The 18,319-nt window shown below is 40.0% G+C and overlaps 1 protein-coding gene across 7 annotated transcripts in view; it reads left to right on the forward strand.

Moving 5' to 3' along the window:
- Nucleotides 1-18,106, forward strand: part of pbx1a (pre-B-cell leukemia homeobox 1a) — a 49,519-nt gene extending 31,413 nt beyond the window's left edge. Inside the window, exons 3-10 of one of the 7 annotated variants that reach the window (XM_069691986.1) lie at nt 5,960-6,204; nt 6,532-6,564; nt 7,950-8,140; nt 8,471-8,606; nt 9,757-9,916; nt 10,922-11,034; nt 12,281-12,379; nt 16,175-18,106. In XM_069691986.1, the coding sequence (XP_069548087.1) occupies nt 5,960-6,204; nt 6,532-6,564; nt 7,950-8,140; nt 8,471-8,606; nt 9,757-9,916; nt 10,922-11,034; nt 12,281-12,379; nt 16,175-16,267 (1,070 nt within the window). In that variant the 3' untranslated portion in view covers nt 16,268-18,106. The remainder of the gene's footprint in view (nt 1-5,959; nt 6,205-6,531; nt 6,565-7,949; nt 8,141-8,470; nt 8,607-9,756; nt 9,917-10,921; nt 11,035-12,280; nt 12,380-16,174) is intronic. The other 6 variants (XM_069691987.1, XR_011310648.1, XM_069691991.1 and 3 more) reach the window with 6 other exon arrangements.
- The last annotated feature ends 213 nt before the right edge of the window (nt 18,107-18,319 follow it).

The raw sequence follows: 18,319 nt of genomic DNA on the forward strand, positions 1-18,319 counted from the left end.
TGATACTCGAGATGGCTGATAAAACATAAAGCCATTTCAGAGGTACTTTATGACTATGCCCTTGTGTACTGAGGCTGAACAGCTTCCCATTATCTGCTGATGTAGAGAGCATTTTTGGGCCTGAAAAAGTTTCCCATGAGTTTATGGATATCCACAAATCTCGCTTTGAGATTAACGTAGATGTGACGACTATTTAAACAACACAATATTTTGAGTGACAAAAGTTTGTATGGTGTAGACCGTGAGCTCTGTTTAGTAAATTCATAATGACTTATCCTTTTCTGCCCTAGATTCATTTCAAATGAAATAAAACATACAGTAATATATGTATGTGTGTGTGTGTGTGTGTGTGTGTGTGTGTGTGTGTGTGTGTGTGTGTGTGTGTGTGTGTGTGTGTGTGTGTGTGTGTGTGTGTGTGTGTGTGTGTGTGTGTAATATATATATATATATATATATATATATGTGTGTGTGTGTGTATATAATATATATATATATATATATAGTATGTTTATAATATACAGTAAACTGGATATTATGTAAACATAATATTCATTTAGTGTTCTCAGAAATGATACCAGCTCTGTGGCACAATGCTGCGTCTCCTGATGATTGCTTTGTTAACTGGAATGTTTTTTTTTATAGAACTGAGTATTGAAACCTATCAAGCTTGAAAGCTGAGATCACAAGATTCATTCTCTTCTTTTGAGCTGAAAAACTGATTAACTGATAAGTCAGTTAACAGAGAGTTAAATCAGCAAAGTATTTTGATAATCTTTGGGGTCATTTCTCGTGCAGAACTGCCAAACATTACCCAGCTCAAACTTCTCCGTTGTGAGGATTTGCTGCATTTCTTTGTTTCATGTGATAGTAAATTATATCTTTTGTTTTGGTGTGGCAGTTTAGAAAGAGGACAAGTACTTTGAAGATGAGCATCTTTGGCTTTTGTTATTTGTATTGGACATTTTTCATTATTTTCTGTCATTTTATTGACCAAACAACTGATAGATTAATTAAGAACATAATCAGCAGATTAATTGATAACGTGTCAGTTGCAATCTTAATTTCAATGCGTCCAAACTAAATGACCTTATTTTAAAATCCACAAGAACGTTGGGTGAAGTAATTGACATGTTTTCATGTTGATGGACTGAAACCCTGTGAGTTATTTCTGAAAACAAGACATCGTTAAAGGACCAGTGTGTAGAATTGAATCGCATTTAGTGGCAAGGTTACAAATTGCAGCATTAAGAGTCAATATGGTGGCCACAAACCTCACGAAAAATGTGAAAGTCTCTCTCTCTAGAGCCAGTGTTTGATTTGGCCCTTCTGGGTTACTGTAGAAACATGGCAGTGCAACATGGCTCACTCTGAGGAAGAGAACCCGCTCCCTACGTAGAGAAGCGGGGAATTTTAAGTCTTAAATTAAACCATTTTAAGTAAAGCTATTTTCAGTTTCATTTATTTAAAACAGGGACAGTGGACAATAAATATATTGCACCGGATATAGCACGTTGCTAATTTACATCTGCTGTCTCTGCATGACATACATTCACATACAACAAATACAAATTGATAATTTGATCATATTCTTACATTCTCATACAACAATATGACCTAAAAACAATAATTACTTATATTATATATATTTAGTACTTCCTAAATACTTAAAGAGGCATTATGATATTAATGACTGCACGACTGTTTGACTTTCAACCATTTTGTAAGATTAGTTTCAACCTGATTAAATTCTTACAGAGCTGCGTAAAGAAAACTCTTCATATTTTACAAATCAAGGTCTGTTCACAGACTTCATGTAACTTCATGCAAACATCACAAATCCAGCTCTCAGCAGCAGTCAAGTACAAACACAATAATACAAATTTTGAGACTAACAGTAGCACAATATTTTGTATGTATCAATTGTTTTCATAGTATAGACTTTGTTGTGTAATGTAATGATTATCATTTCTTTATTAGAGCTCAGATTCATTTCAGTAGAAATGGCCACTCATACAGTAAACTGGATGTAATGTAAACATGATATTCATATAGTGTTCTCAGTAATGATGATAGCATTGTTTGGCTCTGTAGTTCACTTCTACTCTGTGGGTCAGTATGAAATATGCCACAATGCTGCATCCTCTGCGGACTGCGTGACTGGGCTTGTATCAGATGCAGATGAGGGTAGGATGCTGAACTCCTTGAAGGAGCAGGGAGGGGAGGATTTGTATTAGTGATACTTGTCATGTCTGCTGTAAATCATGCTGTTTTTTTCAGGTTCCCAGGTTGTTGTTGTTTTGTCTCAGAATGCTGTGTGGCAGGGATGAATGGTGGTGATGTTACATTATCATGTGGCTGTCGCTTTCACTCCTGCTGACTGGTCTGTGACAGGCCCACACACACACACACACACACACACATTTGTGTCAGGAGCAGGCCTGATTTATTAACTGCTGAAACCCTAGATGACGTGTGCCCACACAATCAATAGAGAGCACAGCCACTGCCTGGTCCTCTCTGGGGTCATGTGACGTGGACAAGAGCTCGGCAAGAAAGGACACACACACATATATATACACAACAAGGCTGCAGAGTGTATTGCATTACTGTATTGATGGGAAATGAATCCAGTCCAGCATTGACTGCTCGCTGCCAGTCAGAGGAAAGAGGGGTAAACTTTCATCATGGCTGTCAGGGACATCACTGCTGCCTTGTTTGATTGTAAATCTTCCTAATTGTGACAGAATACTTCAACATCATTAATTAAACATGTTTTCATTTAAAAGCGCTCGCAGGGCGGCTGGCCGGGTGCTCAGGGAAGTCAGCTAGTGTGCATAGCTGTGTGTTTTTTACCATGGGCCTGTATGAGTGCTTATATTTGTTCACAAAAGTGTCTGTTTGCATTGTGTGTGTGTGTGTGTGTGTGTGTGTGTGTGTGTGTGTGTGTGTGTGTGTGTGTGTGTGTGTGTGTGTGTGTGTGTGTGTGTGTGTGTGTGTGTGTGTGTGTGTGTGTGTGTGTGTGTGTGTGTGTGTATGCGTTTGTGTGTGCGTGCGCCTTGCACCTTGATTCTCCCTGTATGAGTGGGTGGCTTAATCGCCATGTTTATTTACATTCCCGTTGTCTGCAAACAGCAGGCATTGTGGCGATGGGCCCGAGCCAGCTCTTAAGGAAGTAAAACAGCAGAAATTAATTTTGTCAATAACCAAAACAAAGGCTTATTCTTAGAATTCCATTCATTATTCAGGAACCGGCTGTAGAATTGTTTATGATACGTATTCATTTTTTATGCCTTGCCTTTTTGGGTTTAGTGCCCCACATCTCAGGGAAGGAATTATAGAAGAACGTGCACAAAGGGAAGGAGCGAGGAAGAGAGGAGGAGGAGGAGGAGGGGGGGGAAGAGGGAGGGAGGAGGAGGAGAGGGAGGGAGGGTAGGAGGGTGGGAGGAAGCGACAGAGAGAGGAATTGTGTCCTCTCATTGTTCAATTAAGTCTGTCGGTAATGATCAAGATGAGATGATGGCCATCTTCCTTTTATAGATACTAATCTGTGTCTGTCCATGGAATAAGAGAATCGCTGAGGACTCCACGCCTTTGTCGCTACAATGGACTATAAAGTGTGTTTGAAAGGGTTTTGGTGTTATTATGCAAGTGTTGGGAGCGTGTGATTTATTGTAATAGAGGGCACTTCCCTCTGTCAGGTGATTACGTTAATGTATAGTCCACGGTTGCAGAGTTCACAACGAGCACTCTGACTGGCATTGAGGGCTAATCGATTTCATTGCTATTACTGAACAGAAATAAATAAAGCTGATGGCTGTGGTTTAGGGTAATTATGCCACAGCACAGTGAATTGTTTGATTTTCCTTATTAATTGTATTTATTTAATCCATTTCATGCTTTTAGTTGTGCACTCTGGGACTTGGAGGGAATGAATAAATCACTCTTAGGCTCATTAGATTCCCCCTCTGGTTGGGATGTGCCACTATTTTGTCAGAATCAAATTGGCGAGTGTTATAATTTCCCGCTGGTGTGATTCACATGAAAAATATCCACATATTCCTCTACCAGCACATGCACCCCCCCTCCCCCCACACAGACACACACATGCACACTCACAGGCATGCATGCTGTCTGCTCCCCATCTGAACTCCTGACCTTTTCCAGCCGTCTGATAGCCATTGACATTTGCCTCTTGAGCTGAGCTTGCTCACGTGTTGGAGCTGATGGGAATGGATGATGTTTTTGCTGGAGGAGAAAAAGGGAGGGAAGGGGGGGAAGGGTGGTGGTGGTTGTTGGCGGTTGAAAAGAGGAGGACAGGCTTCCCACGCAGATCCAGGAATCCATCTGGACCCCCTACTCACCAAAAAGGTCACAGGGGCGACTCAACCTTACATCCTCATTATAAAGGAGCCGCTGCTGTGACCCGAGACTGTTTAGCTACAATATGGCTTGGCTGCTCTGTCACACAGCCTGTCATTTACCCTCCCTGTCTGCCGTCATCAAGTAGGAGATATACTGTATATAGTGTAGGATCGCCTGCTCGAAGCATTTTGGTGTATGACAAAGGATGTGGCAGTGAGAGCTCTGTCTTTGTCCTTGAAGACAGTGGATGGAATGGAGGGCTGCACCTGGTAGGCTGTTTTCAGCACCTCAGAGAAAAGCAGGACACGCTGCTTCTTTACCAAGGGAGCCTTCTGGTGGCAGAAAGAGGCAGGGCAATAGCACTGATCCTCAGATCGAGAGTGGTGGTGAAACACCTGTGTGTTTGTGCCAAAGGACACAGTTAAAATGGTGTTTGAAAGAATCAGCAGCATGCAGTGTTCATGGGAGTTGAGCCTCTGTCACATAAATTTCTCAGGATAATTCTCTGGTGTGTGAACATGTGCAAGACTGCATTTATGTGTGTGTGTGTGTGTGTGTGTGTGTGTGTGTGTGTGTGTGTGTGTGTGTGTGTGTGTGTGTGTGTGTGTGTGTGTGTGTGTGTGTGTGTGTGTGTGTGTGTGTGTGCGCGTATTAGGCTGATACAGTGTATGTTGTTTGTGCATGTCTATCTCAGTATTTTGTCTTTGTTGTGTTTACACCTCACAACAGCGGAGATAAATGTCAACTGAGAGCTCAGTTTAGTTTCAAACACTGTCCTGTCCAAGCATCAGTGTAAACAGACCTCAGTGTCAGAGGTAACACTATCCTTAGTCTGGCTAAATTAAGATTGCAAGATAACACTATGAACACAGCAGCGGGGTTCAGGTGTGCTGTTTGAATGCCAATTTAACAGTTGGGAGAAACAATTGAAAATGCTGCACACAGTTTTATAAAAAAAAATGTCGTTTGATCAAGGTCTTAAAAATGTTTTTTTAATGGCCCCAATGAATTATGAATTTTGAACCTTTTACTACCCTCTTAGTACTTTTTAAAGTAGTCATGATATTTTTATTTGTGTATCGTGATCTGTTGTTCAAACTATTAAATTTTGTATACTTCTTTGCTGATTTATCTGAGCCAGGTGTTTTTACGTTAATAAACTGCATCAGACTTGTGTTATTAGTTTGTTTTTCTGTTTAGATAGTATCTGACAAGATAATAAAGCCATCAGGTAGAAACTAAACATAGTCTGAGCATACGGAGAGCAATGAAAGATGAACTCTGGTGGAAGGTTGTGTGAATTTTTTTACATGAAATGATAGTCAGAATCGATGAAATGATAGTTTTATGGTCTTGCTTAGCTGGCAGCCTCTGTGAGGGTACAAGTTTTTATGACATAGACTTGAACTGTTATAACGACGGCCATATTTCAGGGAGTTCACTCAGTAGGCTCGAGCAGGAATAATACTTAAAACCCTTTTTTCAGCCATTGTAAAACTCGTACACTTTGCTGTTCAGCCATTTTGAACATCCATGTACAGTAAATGATGCAGTGTACCATCGCACTCCTCATGTTCTCTCCTGCTGTCATCCACAGTGCTCAGTATTCGAGGGGCCCAGGAGGAGGAGCCTCCAGATCCCCAGCTGATGCGACTGGACAACATGCTGCTGGCAGAGGGGGTGGCCGGGCCGGAGAAAGGCGGCGGGTCGGCAGCTGCAGCAGCCGCAGCGGCAGCCACCGGTGGCGTCGGCGCCGACAACTCAGCAGAACACTCTGATTACCGGGCCAAGCTCTCTCAGATCAGACAAATCTACCACACAGAGCTGGAGAAGTATGAACAGGTGGGGACAAGATACCTCATTCTCTGTTACCTGCTGCTCCAAAACACATTCAGCATTTTCTCAGATATATTATATCATGGATCATGGATTTAACTCAGTTCCTGTTTGTGTAAAAGATATTTATATTGTTGTTTTATTTAGGTATATTATCAGCACATATAAGTGCATCAGATTCCCATGTCTCATATGTGTTTTTCCAGTAAAACGTTAGCACTTTGCTCAACCAAAGAAGCATAAATTTAACCCTCCGTAATACGATTATCTGCCCTGTTGCTGTGCCCATGAACCAGGCACTAGTTTAAACCCCCTTTTTCTTGTATTTTATAGTGCCTTTCCAGTCCACATGTGGGGGAATCCTCTGTGAGTTTGAAGGAATGATCAGTTTCATTTTTTCACGACACAATAATTCATATCAAAGTTGTCTCCTCTCCCATGAATAGATTCTTCTCATTTGCTAAGAGTAGAAAATATTGAAATATATTTTCCTATTCTGTCTTATAGCTGTTAATTATTTTAAACAATCAAAAAGGCTTAACTGTATTTTGATGGATAATGAATCGGGATAGAAACAAACCTTTGACAAATGAATAGAAGTGTTTCGTATAGAAATTATTGACATACACAAATGCATAACTTGACTGATATAAAAAGTCATAAAGGATCTCGTGGTAATGTCGATTGGATCAAACACACGCGATCTTTTATGTTACACTGTGAATTTGTAGTTTGAACACATTTGTTTAAGCACAATGACTTCCTCGCACCATTCCCAGGGCCTTTTTCTTGTTCTTGGTCTACTGCAAACTGGGAAAAGCTCCATCCTGTGAGCCTTAATAGAAATAAGTCGGTATAAAGAATGTATGAGAAGTTCTCCTGAGAGTTTTCTGCTCATTTTCTCGGTATAATGGTATAATGCTCTTGAAATCAGCACTCACAGGACAACTCATGACAAGCCAAGCTTTCAGAGATGCTATCTCTAAGCAGGCAAGCAGCCATTATATCAGTCACACACCAGCTCTTTTCCAAAGACTGTAACGTCTTGTCATTCCATCGGAAGTCAAAGCGTTCCGGGTTTGTCATCTTCTCTGAGGAAGGCTAGTCATCGCTAACTGTCACAGTCAATATACACCTGAGCATTTTTGTGTCACCACGCTATGTACACCTCTTGCGCGTATGAGTGAGTAGTGTCGAGCGTGTGTGTGCGCAAGCAGAACGGCTGCTCGGTGCATCACTTTGACTGACGTAACCCTGGTGTTGACAAGCAACAGACACCTTGACTCTGAATGCAGTCATATCCAGTGACTGATTCAGACAGAGAGAGAACGAGGTAGACACAAAGATGGAGTGAAAAGAGAGGGAGACAGTTTAAACCTCTTGAACGTGAACGGGACTGAAAGCCTGCTGTCATTTTAGATTTCTCTTCCCTTGTCACATTTTCTCTTCCATTGAAGAGAAGTCTTTTTAATATTCAGAGCACTGAAAGTCTCGCTGCCTCCACTGTATGACTCCGCTGCCACATTTGTTTGGCTTGAAACATCGCGGTGTGTCTGCTGCTTTAATTTAGACTATTCTTATTACCTCTAACACTACTGCTGTTAGACTGTCAGCACTGCTTGTGAGGCCAAAGCCTCCCAGTGAAGGTGCAGCCTCTCCAGAATCCAATTTCATCCTTTTGTTCTGTCTGAAGCTGTCGAGCCTCTCTGATAGTTATTCTTTTTATGAATCCTGTCTGTCTGTGCATCCAGGCGTGCAATGAGTTCACCACCCATGTGATGAACCTGCTGAGGGAGCAGTCTCGAACACGACCCATCTCGCCCAAAGAGATCGAGCGCATGGTCAGCATCATCCACCGCAAGTTCAGCTCCATCCAGATGCAGCTGAAACAGAGCACCTGTGAGGCCGTCATGATCCTGCGCTCACGCTTTCTTGATGCCAGGTCTGTGTGGGCCCTCCTGACTGGGCACAACCAAACCCTTTGTTTTAATGGATTTTGCTCTCTTTATAAGAAGTTTTTTTTATATTTTACTTTCTGTTGTTATCAGTCAGACAGATCTGTGTCTTTAATGGTCAATTTCAATTCATGGTTTATTTTTCTTTCTTTTTTGTTATTTGACTTTGTTTAATTATTGCTCTGTAATATTTAAATCCATTTCTTGAACTGCCTTCAATAAAAGTAGACGCAAGAGAGCAATGTAACTAATTTACTTACTGAACAAATATTCGTATAACTTTCTGTCCTGTGTCTCTCTTTGTTGTTTCTGTCCAGACGAAAGAGGAGGAACTTCAACAAACAGGCAACAGAGATCCTAAACGAGTACTTTTACTCCCATCTCAGTAACCCCTATCCCAGCGAGGAGGCCAAAGAAGAGCTGGCCAAGAAATGTAGCATCACAGTGTCACAGGTAACCACAAAGAACTGTTTAATCTTCTTTGACTGTGTGGTAAACGTGTCAGTCAATTATAATTTGAAGATTCAAAATCAGTGGGGCTTCAGTCACAGCCTTGCAGGACTGAAGTTTCCACAGGCAATACTCAGATTGACAGCAGTTAATTTTCTCAAGTACTTTACATCAATTTTAATCCTACACTGGGTTAGAGTAAGCTTCAGGGTGTCCAGTGCTGAGAATACCTCACCAATAGCTTGTGAGAGTCACTTGAAGCCAAGCATTGTTAATAATGAACACAATAATGTGAAATATTAACAGTGACTTAAAAAAATATATCTTAATACCAAGCATTGGAATGTATGCAGTATTTTATGAACAGTGTTGCAAGAAATGACTCTTTCAGTTTATCATGGATCCTTACCTTTAAGTTTCACTTTGACTTCAGGCCAAGTAACAGCATCAATTTAATGTGCAACAGCCCTATTCAATCTATGTCCCCCAGGCCAGATACTGCTAATATATCTATTTGATCACACATGCCAAGTGTGTGTCCTTGCATGTGCTAATGTATCGAAAAACATCATGCAGTAAGTATGAGAGTTGTTTGTTGATATTAATTGGCTGAAAATTCTGTAATTTATGCAGCCATCTTGCTTTGACATTGAACAGCTCTGCTGTACATTATGTTTGCAATCATTTAAAATCTCAGAGATTATTGTAAATGTCACTAATACAAAGGACTAGAAAGGTTATCTGTAAAAGAATAAATATCCTGAAAGGAGATAGTATTTCATACACAGTGCTACTGATGAAAGAATATATAGATTAATAGGACTTGAAAATGTTAAGTTAATCATTAGTGCAACTACAGTAACACAATAGAGATGGTCCATGAATCGCTGATCAAATCACAGGCAGCTCTATAGGACCATCGCTGGTTCACTTCCACAGGATTTGTGTAAAACTGCAGTATACGAATTATTGTAATATTTTCCTTTAGGTTTGATTCATAAATATTTATAGGTCAAATGAAATGTTTTGCAAAGAAAACAATCTCCTGTTGTGTTTAACATTATAAAGGAGTCACATTTGCATCACACATACCAAAATGTAATAATAATCAGCTATAGATTTGCTCTAATCAGCCTTTATGCATTCCTGACAGGTATCAAACTGGTTTGGGAACAAGAGAATCCGATATAAGAAAAACATCGGCAAGTTCCAAGAAGAGGCCAACATGTATGCAGCGAGGACTGCAGTCAATGCAACCAGTGTGTCGGCTCACGGCAGCCAGGCCAACTCCCCATCGACTCCCAATTCAGCAGGTGAGCTGCAGGCTCTGGATAAAGGGCCACTGGGTTATACCGTATTAAAGAAGAATTTTATTTTGTATACCTGAGCAGATAGAAGCACGAGTTGGAGTACAGTAAATGTTCTCATACCGGAGCCCCAACTCAGGAATTCAGTCTCTGGTGCTGTTTGATGGAGGCGAACAGAAAGCCCCTCTTCTCTGTAACTAACGCAGTAATACGCTTTGGCTTTCTCGCTCTCCTCGTTCCAGTTTTTCTCTTTCTTCTCAGCCTTTTGCCATCTGTCTCTCTCACTCGTTTTCTCTCTCTCTCTCTCTCTCTCTCTCTCTCTCTCTCTCTCTCTCTCTCTCTCTCTCTCTCTCTCTCTCTCTCTCTCTCTCTCTCTCTCTGTTATTGACCTCTTGGTCTTGTGGACGTTAATTTTTCCTGCCTCTTGTCCGGTTGACCTCATGTATGCCATTAAGCTGCTCCGAGGGCAATCGGAGTCTTTTGTCATATACCGACTTTGCAACTGTATTGGATTAGGACCGGGTGTTGAAATCAAGTTACGCGATGGTCTCTTTACATCTGGGGAGCTTGGGTCCATTAAAGGACGAAGACAATTCTTTTGGTCTTCCTGCAGATCAATTATTACTTCCTTAATGAAACACTAGCAGCACGGACATTTAACAGTAATGTGATCCATAAGGCTTGTTTTAACTGGAGCTTAAACAGTTACACTGAGAGTCTGTTTGATTCTTCTCGGTTTTTTTTTTTTTTTTTTCCCTTTGAAATTGTGGGTCAATGATTTTTTTTTGTTTTTTTTTGTTCACCTTCTGCATTTGTCGTCTGCAAGTTTGTAGAAAAAGCTTTTTTCATGATGCCTGCCAACCTCTTAAACTAACCCACTTATTGCACTTTTTGCTTATGCATGATCATTTTAACTTTCCGTCCCTCTCTTTCTTCTCTGTCACTGTCTCCTCTGATCTTTGTCCTCCTCTCTTGCTCTCTTTCTTCTTCTCTGCCTCTGTGTATTCTCAGGTTCTGCTGGCTCTTTTAACATGTCAAACTCCGGAGACTTGTTCATGAGTGTGCAGTCCCTCAATGGGGACTCGTACCAAGGGGGGCAGGTTGGGGCCAACATACAATCCCAGGTAGGCGTCAGGTGCCCTACACGACTGAAAAGTGTAAAAGTCTTGAGCTCATTTATGATTCTGTTTAACCACCTACCAGTCAGGGAGTTTCGATGCCCACAATGACTAGACCTACACACTGAAACAAAGGTTATACTTAGCCCGAAGCTTCACACTAATGTAGAAACCATTGTCAAGCCTACGTTGAGTAGACGACTGCAGACAGTTTTGGAAACGGTGCAACACTCATCAGCACTCCTGACAACAGTTTACATAGCCACTGGTGCACCGCAGCTATCTGACCTTGCCCCAGTGGACAGTTATGACCAACACAGTGTTACAACTCTCACCATAGATTAAGGACTCTCCGCCTGAGGTGATATTCTCGTTTGGTTTTAGTGCTTTTGGCATCATTTCCTTAACCCTCCTTTTCTATTCAGATCAGCTCGCCAAACGCTTTAGGTCGTTCATGAATATGCAAAAGGGACGACCCTTAAAAGAGGTAAAGAGGTCTTCAGGCTTTGCTGTTAATTATTGAAACTCATGTTACTTTAAAGGGTTATTTTTCTGATTGTGTCAGAATCGCCTCACTCTCAAAGATTTACAATTAAATGAAAGCAGGAAAGGAAGTACAAAGCACAGCTCTGACTAAATTGGCCTCGTTAGTGTAGCACTGTGATTTGCTGCGAAATCCATATGGAAGGTGTGTTTTTGTACACAAGGTGACTGGCTCTGCCAAAAGCTACAAAGTAATTTTCCGTGAATCCCCTAGTGAAGAACTTTTAAATGGCAGTTTTCCAACAAAACTTTGTAAGAAAAAAAAAAAGAAAAAAGAAAGACCTCAGTAATTTTTATCGGCAGCCATGTCAGATAAGCGCGTTTCCTTGTGAAGCCTCATCAGAGCATTTGTTTCAGTTTCATGTGGCAAAAAAACAAAACAAGTCTTCTTGTCTGCATATACAGTAAACGACACTGTCAGTAGTGTGCAGCTACATACTAAAGTCTGATTTTGATGAGTTATTTAACCACAACTACAAATACATTCATCATTAGTTATTCCCTGTAATTTTTCTTGTATTTTTGTCCTTTTGCATCCTCTGTTATCGAGCTTGTAAAAGCGGTGTATGATTCTGACTCACTGTTTGTAACCTTTTCCTGTTTATGGTACCCTTTTACTATCAGACTGACCTTTCCTTGTGCATTGCTGTCTTTGTTATCCAGAGCTTTTGTCTGACCAGTCCTTTTGTCTGTGTCCCCGCTGTTCCAGGTGGATACCCTTCGCCATGTTATCAGCCAGACCGGAGGATACAGTGACAGCCTCGCAGCCAGCCAGATGTACAGTCCACAGGGCATCAACGTAAGACCTGTAAACAATCTCCTTCTGTCCTTCTTAACGTTTCTTTGCTGTTTTACTTTGCAGTGATTCACCAGTTGCAGGATGTGCATGATATTGTCTAAATCTCCGTGCACACTGGGACGCCACTTAGCAGTGTTTGCCAGGGTTGGGCTGTTGTCCAGCTACCCCCCCCCCCCCCACAGCCTCCTCCCCTCCCCCCGTGCTCCAGTCGTGCCCTCGGTGGCAGGCAATGAGGCAGCTACCAGGCTGAGTAGCTGGACATGCTCCTAACCTGTCGGAGGATATTAGTGTTAGGGAGGCACCTGCAGTCGACAGAAACAAGGACACAGGTGTCATCTTCCCTCCCGACGCTGCTCTGTCATTGGCACCATAGGACAAGGCACACTTACCGTCCTCTCCGAGACTGGCTTCACAAAAAAAAAAAAAAAAAAGTTTCCAGTCGCTAATTCTTAAAATAACTCCTTAACCAGGCTGTCAAAGGCTGGGCCAGTTGTTTGGGTCTCTTTGCTGGGCTGGGCAGGGCAGGACAGGCAACACTGGAGGCAGTGTGTTAGCATGTAGATCCATAGCGACAGGCTGCGCGGGGCTGAACAGAATCAATACGACAGTCACAGGGACAGAAGGAGCGGGGCTTTGGGCTAACAGTCCAAGCACATTGGTCAGATCATTCATCCACAGGAACAGCAGCACTGACAGCCAAGCCTGCAACACCCTCCGTGCTAAAATAAGAACTCAAATGCATCCAGCCTGCACCGACGTGCAACAGGCTCAACTGGAAGGAGTTGTTTAACACAATGTGCTGTGATTTAGACGAATGCAAATCTTTTTTGGGAAAAGTGCAAGACTAACCTCCAAACTAAGTGGGTACTTGAGCTTGGCAGTGACCCAAATGCATTGAATTACCAAAAGGATGACTCTCTCCTCAGTTTGTGCTTCTCATGTAGGTGCAGCCGATTTCACAACAAAATAGGCCATCTTTCAAAAACCACAAGATTGTTTAAAACCACTTTTAACACGTTATTAATGTCGAATAACATGTTTGTTGTTTACAAAAATAATGAGGACAAAATAAGTTCTGCATTTATTTATTTTTTTACATTTTTATTGTTCCACAAACAGTATATTTTGTTTCATTTAGATGATTAGACAAGTCACTGAGGATTTTAGAAACATTCACGTGTTGTCAAATGACTGTCAGGGTCTGCGGATTTTTACTTTCCAGAGAAACTGATGTTTTGAGCTCAAATGTAATAGTAATACATGAGTGAGTGGGGAAACTGGACCTACCGTGAATAATATGCAATTTTTCATCAATAAAGTTGTCTGAATTTGTATATTTTAACCATAGCAGCCAGTAGCATACAACAAGAAGTTCAACCAATCAGTCAGTCCGGGTTTTTAAGTGGTCATACGGTCAAAACAAGAAATGATCTGAACTGAGCCATCATGCAAAAATACATTGTGATGTATTTTTAAAATTTTTTACTTATAAAATTAATTGTGTCTGTTTATTGTGAAACAGATTATAAACCACATTATCCAGCCCTAAAAAAAAGTTGTATTTTAAAAGACTCAAAGAAGAATACAAGCAGTTATGTTCAGTAATGGTGACAATGTGACACTCTTATCATGTTTTAATAACAAAAACACCTTAAACAAAAATTCCAGCGTTCCAGTTCAGCTTGTGAATGAAGTATTTATGTAGCTCAAATGGTATTTTTGTTCTCTTTCAAAGATTCAGTGACTGAACTCTTGTGGTTCACCTCTCCTTCTTTATCCTTGAACAGCAATTACACCCCTCAAATTGCTGGTGGGTGTCGCCTCTCTCAGACAGTGGAAATGTTTTTTTTTTCTCTCATTCTTTCTTTTTTCCCCTCTTGCCTCTGAATAAGATGACAGACGGTCTTTACGCAAAAATAACAGGGTTTGGAAATAAGAGGCTGCCAAAGCACATTCCCAGCACTCAATAATAGCGTGGAAATTGCAATTAATGTCCTTAATGGTCTTTAGTCAACCTTTTATCACTATTTGAGATGGCTTCCATTTTAAAGAGCTATCTTTTTTATTGTGATAATTTATTCTTTTATCAACCATCTCAGGGCTATATTCTGAAATATCTGAAAGGTCTGTGTATTCTGTGTTTCATCTCCTCTGTTTATCTGATATTATGTCAGCCGCTTGGAGGGGAAAATGAGCGAAGTGGTGCAAGAATATTTTACTAATGAAGAGTCTAATTAAAGACAGTTATTAGTGCTGTCTGTCAGAGTTTTTGTCACATTTTAGAAAGTCTTTCACATTTTCATTTAAGTTTAGGATTTACATTATATTTTTGTAGTTTTAGGAGCCACACAAACCAACTCAAAACAATGTCTATGTGAGAGTGAAGATCTTTTTCTCCATTCTGAATGTATTTCCAAAGCAATACATGCAGCAATGAACAATGTTATTTGATATATCCCTTTTGAGTAATAGCCATTTTTTTTTGTAAAAGATATGTCTGGGGAAATAAAATAGTTATGTTATAAAATCATATTGTTATTAAGTATGTCTTCTTACTATGTTATTAATACAAACATGGTGTTCTAGTGAGGATTTACAGCAGCAGGATGGTGTATGTGACTTAAAATAAACTACACCGCTAATGTTCATCATAACAAAGAGACATTATATTTGATATTTTCTGATATTGTACGAGTATATTCACTCTTTGAGTGAGTGAGATGAGAGCATTGATACCACTCTCATATATGTTCATTTGGATTTGCAAAAAGACTGTAAACAGGAGGGAAACAATGAGCCTGGCTCCTGTGAGGCATCTCTAAAGCTCGGTCATTATCACATTATATCTTATTCATTTAATCAGTGCAAAAACTAAAGTGTAAAAGTTGTGCTGTGATTATGAGCATGGCACAGCGATTTCCTCTGATTCTCGTCATCTCAGTGACATTTTTCTTTTAAACAAAAAGGATGTGTTTCTCAGTGAAAAGGCTACCATTGTGCATACATGTTCTTTTATATTTGAACAGTCAGTTAAACATCTCCAGGCTCCAGCTTCTTGTTTACCATGAAAGTCATATCAAACTTCTCATCTGACCCTTGGCCAGAAAGCAAATAAGCCTATTTTCCAAAATGTCAAACTTCAATTAACTGATTGTGATATTTTATAAATATATAATAGTACATTCTGTATCATTTTGAAATTGCCAGACACTGTGGATTTTATTCACAGAGGAGCAAACAGTGTATTTGTTGGGGACTAGTCTCAAGTGGATTGCACATTTGGTGTAACTTGTATGTGTGTACAGCAGCAGAGCAGAATGAATAGAATTTAATTCAAATACAGTGTATAAATACAAATACATTATCCAACACCGGGGTGTGGCTCATAAGAGGTTTTACAAAGGTCTATGGCACACAGGAAGAAGCTCGTTTTTAGTTGTGATCTGTCGAAAAACAGCATTATTTAAATAATCACTTTAGACCATGTACAAATAATAAACTCATCCTTTGAATATATAGAAACGGTTCTACGACTTCTTTTACCTGCTGCAAGCCAAATCTGTGGTCTTTAATCCAGCATCAGACCCCGAGTTCAAGCGTTACCTGGGTTCAAGGCTCAGCTTGCTCTATGATTGGGATTTGCTGACCCAGTGGTCCGACAAAAACAAGTATATACTATATGAACTAAATATATAAATAATCTTGTGCCACCTTTGTCCTTAAAGACAGTTCTATACCCATTTTGTAACATGCTGTAAACTGTGTTTGCACCGAGCTAACTTCTTCCTTGTCTTATCTTCACAGACAAACGGTGGCTGGCAAGATGCTCCGACTCCTTCGTCAGTGACATCGCCCACAGAAGGACCTGGGAGCGTTCATTCAGATACTTCCAACTGAATCTACCCATCTCCACACCTCATCCACAAAAGAACATGGACTGACGTTGCTATTCACAGTAATTAAACAAAGGAATTCACTGTCCCTCAGTTTGGTGGGGTACTGTGAAATCCTAACCAGAAAAATTAAATCATATTTCCTCTGCTTCTAACGACGGACTTTTGGGATACAAACAAAAAAACAATTTCACAATAAAAATCAAAACAATATCGCAATCAATGGAGACGTTTGTACAGATTTCACATTATAATCAGAGGGCTGGGGTTCCTTATTCACTCGTAATGTTTTCACTCATTATGATGAAATATAAAATAAAAGTAAAGAAATAAAATCATTGGTTGAACTGAAAATACTTCATTCTACCTCTCAGCCACTAAAAAAAAGTAGAAAAAATGTCAGTGACCATTTATTTGTTTTGTAAAAATGAAACTTTTGTCTTTGCAAGCAAGAGGCACATCTTCTTACTTAACATTTTGTTGTCTCTCACCTATTCTATGGTACGCCATTTAGACTTAAATATTGCTCAGTTGTTTACAATGTGTGCTCGATAAAAGTATGTTCATCTTCCCCTCTGTCTCCGACAAGTCCAAACCGAGTTCTGTCAGGAGATTTTACCTCTAAGGTAACCCTGTGAAGTATGTTATCTGTAAAACAATAAATAAATACTTGTCATCAAATCAGACAAGCTTGACATCATTCATTAAGATGCCACATATATTCAATCATTTTGCACCATGTTGGTTTTGGTTCTGCAGCATATTGGTGGAGTGGAAGTTATAGAAATGCCTGATTTACTGACACAACAAGAAAAAACAGGACTTGTTTCCTTTTCTGTCGCTGCACGAGAAGAAAGTGTTTACTTGAACCATTAATGACATTTTTGTTGTTTTCCACCATCACTGCAGAAGAGAGGTTTTTTTTGACGATGCCAAAATGCTGATGTAACCAAAACAAAACCAAGAAAAGTCTGTTTTAATGTATTACTTAAACAAATATGTAGTTCACTTTTGCTTTTTTCTACTCAACTAAAATCATCTTTTGTGACTTAGCTCTGGTGCCACAATCAAGTGAACAATTCTGCCCCATTGAAAGAAATACGAAAAGAAAAGAAAGTTTGTCAAGGACATCTGTAACTGAGTTTGTTTTTCAGTACACAAAGCCACAATCCACTTAAACAGGGAAGTCATTATGTTAATAGAGTTTCACATGCTTACAGTGGATCCTTGCTCCTGAATCCACAGCGCAGGTCCAGAGATGCTCGTAGCATGAAGCCACTGATCATCGTAATTAAAGAGGCATGTGGACGTACCTGAACGGCTACTCAGCTGAGGACAATTTGATGTGAAGATAATTTTACATTCCACATTTTTATCGAACTGTGTCCTGTTTAAGGTGTTTATTTACATATAATCAATATATTACTCTGCTGGTACTGCTTTAGTAGCCCTAGAAGTGACACCAAAACAAATACAGACATTTGAATTCATGCTTGTCTCAGTACAATCAGGCTGATTTTTTTTCAGTATTAAAAATTTATGAACAAATGTTAACCATGAAGTACTAAAGAAGGGGCAATAATGTCAAATAATGTGTTTTCTGAGCAGTCTAACCCTGTTTATAGACACATTTTATGTTGTGTGGCCTATTTGTTTTTGTATTTGTTTTTTTTTGTAATGGTATGCTTAATGTAGGCTATTACTTTTTTTGTTTTGTTTTCTTATTCTCGTGAATTAGCTCATGAACTTTCAACATGTGTTTATGTGCACCATTGTGCTTGACTTGCTTTGTTGGAAAAGGTTTTCAACACATTAAAATGATATGTAATACAGCGCGATCATACATCCGCATTTTTTTTTTTCTTGTGGAGTTGACGAGAGAGCGGAGAAGAAGTCTACGTTTTGTTCACCATCACACGAAGGCATCAGTGGCACGATGCTAATCACTGCTGTGATAACTGAAAGGTTAGTGAGCCAGCAGACCCCCCCCCCCATTTAATAGCCGACCATAATGGCTCCTATCCAACATGTTAGTGTACAAACACAAACTACCAAA

Source organism: Brachyistius frenatus, unplaced genomic scaffold (genome assembly GCF_029030835.1).
Source record: "Brachyistius frenatus isolate BFR_SWC_R1_liver_20210118 unplaced genomic scaffold, ASM2903083v1 Contig_12, whole genome shotgun sequence".
In the NCBI taxonomy this organism is placed as follows: Eukaryota; Metazoa; Chordata; class Actinopteri; family Embiotocidae; genus Brachyistius; species Brachyistius frenatus.